The 6,532-nt window shown below is 47.3% G+C and overlaps 1 protein-coding gene across 1 annotated transcript; it reads right to left on the bottom strand.

Annotated features, from left to right (window-relative positions):
- Window positions 1-1,765: 1,765 nt before the first annotated feature.
- LOC106819247 (gamma-aminobutyric acid receptor subunit beta-like) lies at window positions 1,766-5,884 on the bottom strand (the record flags this gene model as incomplete). Its single annotated transcript, XM_014823894.1, has 3 exons — window positions 5,784-5,884; window positions 2,506-2,649; window positions 1,766-1,918 (listed from the first exon to the last, which is right to left on the bottom strand). Coding segments are annotated over exons 1-3 (355 nt in total), but the record flags the coding sequence as incomplete, so codon positions are not given.
- Between the last annotated feature and the right edge of the window lie 648 nt (window positions 5,885-6,532).

Here is a 6,532-nt window from a genome sequence, read left to right as displayed (position 1 = left end):
GTCTCTCTCTCTCTCTGCTCTCTCTCTCGTCTCTCTTCGCTCTCGGTCTCTCTCTCTGCTGCTCTCTCTCTCTCTCTCGCCTCTTCTCTCTCTGCTCCTCGTCCTCTCTCTCTCGCGTCTCTCTCTCTCTCTTCGCGTACTCTCTTCTCGTCTCCTCTCTTCTGCTCCCTCGCTCTCCTCGCTCGTCTCTCTCTCTCTCTTCCCCCCACCTTCTCTCTCTCGCTCGCTCCATCTGCTCTCTCTCTCTGCTCTCTCCTCCTCTTTCGTGCCTCACTTGTACGCTTTTCTCCCCCTCTTCCGTCTCGTTCATGCCTCTCCTCTCTGTATTCGCCCTCTCTCCGCTTCCATCTTTTCGCTCGCTCCACGAAGAAAGACGACGATGAAAGAAGAAAGAAGAAGCAGAAGCAGAAGAAACCCCCTCCCCGTTCGGGTCGCTTGCTAATTTACCCGAGATGTTAATGCTGCAAATCACGGGCACACCACGTCTCCCGCGCGACTGGCGCGCGACAATGAAACGGCTCTTTTGCAGACAAGCCAAGGCACTTCCACTCAAACCGCGAAGACAATGCGCGCGCCATCAGATTCTTCCTATCGATCTGCTTTTGGCAAATCCGCTAAGACGCGTTCGGCGTTAAAGAGGGTGCGTCCGAGCACCTCGCGCGGTGTGTGTAGCGTTAATCGCAAGCTACGCCTGTACTTATCAACACGTTACGGCTGTCGTTGTTATAACAGGTTTACGCCTGGTATTTTTATCAACATGGTTGCAACTGTATTTTATCAAAATTCACGCCTAATTAGCTATCGAGAGTAATGTCTTTTATCTAGTCACAGTCACGCCTTTATCTATCCATAAGTCACGCCTGGTTACTCTATCCAGAGATCACGCGCGTGCTTATTCTGTCGACAGTACGCCTGTTATTATCGCATAAGTCACGCCTGTTATACATATCCCATAGTTAGCGGTACTCCAGTACGTTATCTATCCATAGTCACGCTGCTTATTACTCGACAAGTACGCTGTTATATAGCTACGCTCTTCATCAATCAGCGCCTTTTTATATTTAAGCCACAGGCACGCGCTGTTGCCAATCCACAGCTGCATCACTGATTATTCAACCCATAGAGCTGTGGTCTATACGCACTGTACAGTGAACAGGCCGTTTCCAATTGCGCAGGGCGATGTGTTCCGCACGTGGCTGCGAGTCTATGTATCGGACGAGCGCCGAGATGTTCGTCAGTCGACCATGTTTGCGCAAATTTGGGCATTGAAGTTCATTACGGGTCTATATTTGCTTCAGATCTTATGACATAGATAGTTCAATATATGTAAGCAATGCACTAATCGGACGTTACGTATTTCATTGGCCTCTCTTTCCCTATCTCTCTCTTGCGTCAGTCTCTTTCTCCTTCGTCCTTTCTGCTCTCCTCATCTCTCTCTCTCTCTCGTTCCTCTCTCTCTCTTTCTCTTTCATCACACACACACACACTCTCTCTGTCTCTCTTTCTTTCTCTATCTCTACCACCTAGACCACGCTCCACTCGTTCTCTCTCTCTCTCTCTTCTCTCTCTCTATCTCTCTCTCTCTCCTCTATCTCTCTCTCTCTACTCTCTCTCTCTCCCTCGATAATATCTCTCTCTCTCTCTCATCTCTCTCTCTTTATCTCCTCTGCCTATTCTCTCTCTCTCTTCTCTCTCTCTCTCTCTCTCCTATCTCCCTCTTCTCCTCCTTCTCGTTCTCCCTCCTACCCTGCATGCACGTACTCACCTAACGCTACCCTGGCTGAAGTCGCCTCGTGGTTGATCCAGAAGGAGACCCATGACAGCATTACTATGAGGATCGACGGCAGATAGGTCTGGAAGATGAAATAGCCGATGTTTCGCTCTAGCTTAAAGCAGAGCGACAGTCGCTTGTATTTCCCTGTAGGAAACAAAAACACACACAAAATCATAATCATTAATAATAACGATGATGATGATGGTGATGATGATGATGATGATGATGATGAAGAAGAAGAAGAAGAAGAAGAAGAAGAAGAAGAAGAAGATGATGATGATGATGATGATAATAATCACAACAGACAATTAATAATAACGATGATGATGATGATGATGATGATGATGATGATGATGATGATGATGATAATCATAATCATAATAGACGATTAAGAAATACAAAGAGAATACGATTATATATCATAACAGCGCCTTTTCCCTTAAGTGATTCATATCTCTGCAAACACTAATAAATTAATAAATTACACAATGAACTAACAAATTAATAATTACTTTACAATATAACACACAGACACACAACAGTACAGACACACAACAGACACACAACGTAACTTGCGTTACACTAGGCATTTCCGACGACATGCCAACGTATCAGTGAAAATCAGCGCTAACGAAAATAATTAAAATAGACAAATTAAAATAAAATAACAAACAAGCCACACGAAGTTTGCGCCGCGAACCGACAGATGGCGCCGCGGTCGCCTCTCTCACCCGTGGCTAGCTCTTCGAGCGTGGTCAACGTCTTGTGACCTTTGATCTCGAACTGCGGCAGGGTGATGTTCTCGACTCCCTGCACGGCGCCACCGTCGCTGTTGTTCTTCCACATCATGTCGACGTCCTTCGTCGTGTAGCCATCTTGAAACGGGGCCGACGACGCGAGAAAAAAGAGAAGACGAGAAAGGTCGAGATGAATATTTCGCGTTGCGTTTCATGGAGCGTCGAGAAAGGCGAGAGCTGCGATAGGGGCGAGGAAGAGATGGGGGAGTGAAAGAGACAGAGGCGCAAACTAAAGAGAGAGAGAGAGAGGGGGGTAAGAGTGAGAGGAGAGAGAAGAAGAAAAAGAGATAAAGGCTAGAGAAAGAGACGAGAACAGAAAACGCAGAGACCGAGAAACAGAAGAAGTGAGAGATAGAGCGAGCGTCAGGGGAAGAGCAGAAGCAGAGATGATACAGAGGAGAAAGCACAGAGAGCGCGGCGCGCGCAGAGAGAGAGCAAGAGAGACGAGAGAGGAGGAGAGAGAGAGGAGGAAGAGAGAGGAGCGAGAGTGAGAGAGAAGAGAGAGAGACGGAGAGACGAGCAAACGAGAGAGAGACAGAAAGGGGCGAGTCGAGAGCGTGAGAGAGAGCAGAAAGAAAGAGAGAAGAGAGAAATACAGAGAGAGAGACGAGAGAGGAGTGAGTGAGTGAGTGCAGAGAGAGAGAGAAGAAAGAGAGAGAGAGAGAGACGGAGACGAGAGAGAGAGAAGAGCGTAAAGAAGGATAATAAAATATGACGTGGAGAACAAACAAACGCACACGAAGAAGTAACAAGTGAGCCATCATGTGGTGGCGCCTAATATCGCCTCACGCGCACTCACGTCGTTGCTCTGCGTTGACATGTAGGCAACGGGCTGCTCATGCGCAGCGCGCGGGCGGCCACGCTGGGAGTACTTCACCGCTTCGCTGGAGAATGTGTTGATTGATGATTATATATGTTTGATGATGATTAGATAGATGTAGATTTTTAGATTTCTAGGGTAAGTATGCTGGCCGCGCTTTCGCTGACTGGAAAAAAAGGCAAGGTCAATTGCTAATAAATCGCCGGAGAAAAGAACGGTTTTGCATGTCAACTATGTAGAGGGTTCGAGTTGGAGTGCTGCTTTCTCTCTCTCTCTCTCTCTCTCTCTTCTCTCTCTCTCTCTCTCCCTCTACTCTCTTTCCTTTCCCTCTCTCTCCTCTCTCTCTCTCTCTCTCTCTCTCTTTCTCTCTCTCTCTCTCTTATTTCTCTCTCTCTCTCTCTCTCTCTCTCTCTCTCTCTCTCTCCTCTATTCTTCTCTCTCTCTCTCTCCTTTCCTGTCTCTCTCGCTCCTCTCTCTCTCTCTCTTATTTCTCTCCTCTCTCTCTCTTCGTTCTTTTTTCTTCTCTCTCTCTCTCTACTCTTCTTCTTCTTTTCTCTCTCTCTCTCTCTTTCTCTCTCTTTCTCTCTTTTTCTCTCTCTCTATTACTCTATAACTCTGTCTATCTCTCTCATTTTCTCTCACTCTCTATCTTTCTGTACGCCAGTGCATATGTATATGGATAAACGTGCATGCGTGTACGCGTTCGTGCGTGCAGGTGCGTGCACGCGTGTGAGTGAGTGAGTGAGTGAGTGAGTGAGTGAGTGAGTGAGTGAGTGAGTGAGTGAGTGAGTGAGTGAGTGAGTGAGTGAGGGAGTGAGTGAGTGAGTGAGTGAGTGAGTGAGTGAGTGAGTGAGTGAGTGAGTGAGTAGGTAAGTAAGTAAGTAGGTAAGGCTACACACTCTAATAACATACATTCATGATCATAAATCGCAACACATAAACGCACCACACTGTCACGATAAGTACCTATATATATATATAGATATATATATATATATATATATATATATATATATATATATATATGTAGATATATATATATATATGTAGGGCATTCACCGCTGCCTAGATCTTCGATGCTTTCTTCAGCTGTTCTTAACTACTTCGATCAACTTCGTACATGAACATCGCTAGCGTGGCGTAAGTGGAGTCAGACGACGCTGAGATATAGCACGCTGTTGTGATAGTAGTAGGGTTACATGCACCCCTACTGTTATAAAGTCGCTATATCAGACGCTGACTCGTCGCCACACAAAGTGTGTCACCTTGCGGACGTCGCCGTCGCCGCGTTAGGTCGCCGACGCGTTTTGTTACATCGTAAAACCCGGTCTGCGCATGCGTGCGCATCACCTCACGATGAAAGTCGACAGTGGCGACAGTTAGAGATTCGTAATCATGTGGCGTTACGTGCCGCCGCGCGGTGGCGCTGCGTTCGACTTGGTGACGTAATCGCGAGCAGACGACTTCACACTGGTAGTGTGTATACCTAGTTATTAATTATTATAATTAACTTTATTAATTGATTTAATTCGTTATCAACTTGTTAATGAACTGTCTATTAACCGCCTATTGCTGCCTGTTATCACTAATTCGCTGGTGATTAATTAGAACACGAGGTTACGAATGGTACCTACTAATACCTGCTTACGGGCTTTAAACTAGTTAAAGGTTAGAACCTAACAGACATGACTATCAAGCTAGCTTCTTCAAGTGCCGGTGGTGACGCCTATATCGAAAAGATATGTGGGGGAGTCCGTGGACCCTGCAAGTTTGGGGCGCTGTGGACAGAACCATGATCATAGCTCTGTACAATATCAAGCTGATATCTGTGTATTTTCGTTTCTGAAATTTTACGGGGGCAGGGGGTCGTTCTCGCGTGTTCTCGTGTTCACTTACAGCTTTCTATTTCCACCGTGCAATTCTGTACATCAAGCGGATAGTCGTGTAGATCCATCATGCACGCCAACGTCGTCGTAAACCTGAAACGGAATCAGTAACCTATGGGGTGAAGTCAGTTAGAGCGGGAAAATGCAGATCGCGCCCGTTCACCGCCCGCCCCCGAGACCCGCGTCGCACGTGTAGAGGCAAAATCAGGCGCCATGTTCGAGTCAGCCCGGGCGCCATGTTTGGGTCATTACGGGCGCCATGTTGGAGTTAATTCGGGCGCCATGTTGGAGTCAACCCGAGCGCCATGTTGGAGTCAACTCGAGCGCCATATGGGGGAGGGCAACTCAGGTGCCATGTTGGTTAGTACAACGTGGCAGCACTCGCTCTGTGAGTGATAACTTTGCCGCTAATGACTTTTGCCTCCACACACCGCTCGCGGATCTCTGGCTACAGTGGTCGACGGCCGATCTGCATTTTCGACAGTCCCTCTAACGAGACGACTTACAGTTCTTAAGTTCCACGGTGCAATTCTGAACATCGAGAGGGTAGTTGTGCAGGTCCATGTGACAGGCCAGAATCGTGGTCGTCCTGAAAGAGGTTAGGTCCACTCACTACACGCCAGGATACCATTGAGGATATATCACCATAAATAAATGTGGCAAACTCTTTCGGTAACTGGATTGGCCGTGTGGCTGTGGAGGTGTGATGTTGACGCCATGCGTTACTAGTTCTACTACACGCCTACATTGCAACAAGCGTTGCTGACGCCTAGGCAACGCGTGTGACGCCAACTTGCTGCCTCGGCGTGGCGCCATCTATTAAGTATGGTGTCATATCTACGTAGCATTGATACCCACACACGTTGATCAGTACGTAGTGTAACAACGTATGTAATGTATACAATACGTAATGTAACTGTAGACATCACGTAATACTCTACGATATAATATTCGGGGGGGGGGGGGGTATCTATGCGTTGAAACGCACGAATTCAGCATCAGTGCAGGCTCAGCGAATAAGCCCCACCCGCCTGGCGTGATTGACATGTTGCTTCAGCCAATCAGCGTCGCGATAGTGGCGTTCGAAATCTGCTACTTAACAACGAAGTGCCGCGGAGTCGACATTTTGGGCGTGCACGCGTGAGAAACGCACCCGGCAGTTAGATGCGATATCATATGACTACTAGGCACTTAGGATATGACTACTAGGCACTTAAAAAAAAAACCCCTAACCCTAACCCTAACCTAACCTAAA

Source organism: Priapulus caudatus, unplaced genomic scaffold, assembly GCF_000485595.1.
Source record: "Priapulus caudatus unplaced genomic scaffold, Priapulus_caudatus-5.0.1 Scaffold3030, whole genome shotgun sequence".
NCBI lineage: Eukaryota > Metazoa > Priapulida > Priapulimorpha > Priapulimorphida > Priapulidae > Priapulus > Priapulus caudatus.
Note: the sequence above shows the minus strand (reverse complement) of the source record. Positions and strands in the feature narration are given on the sequence as shown.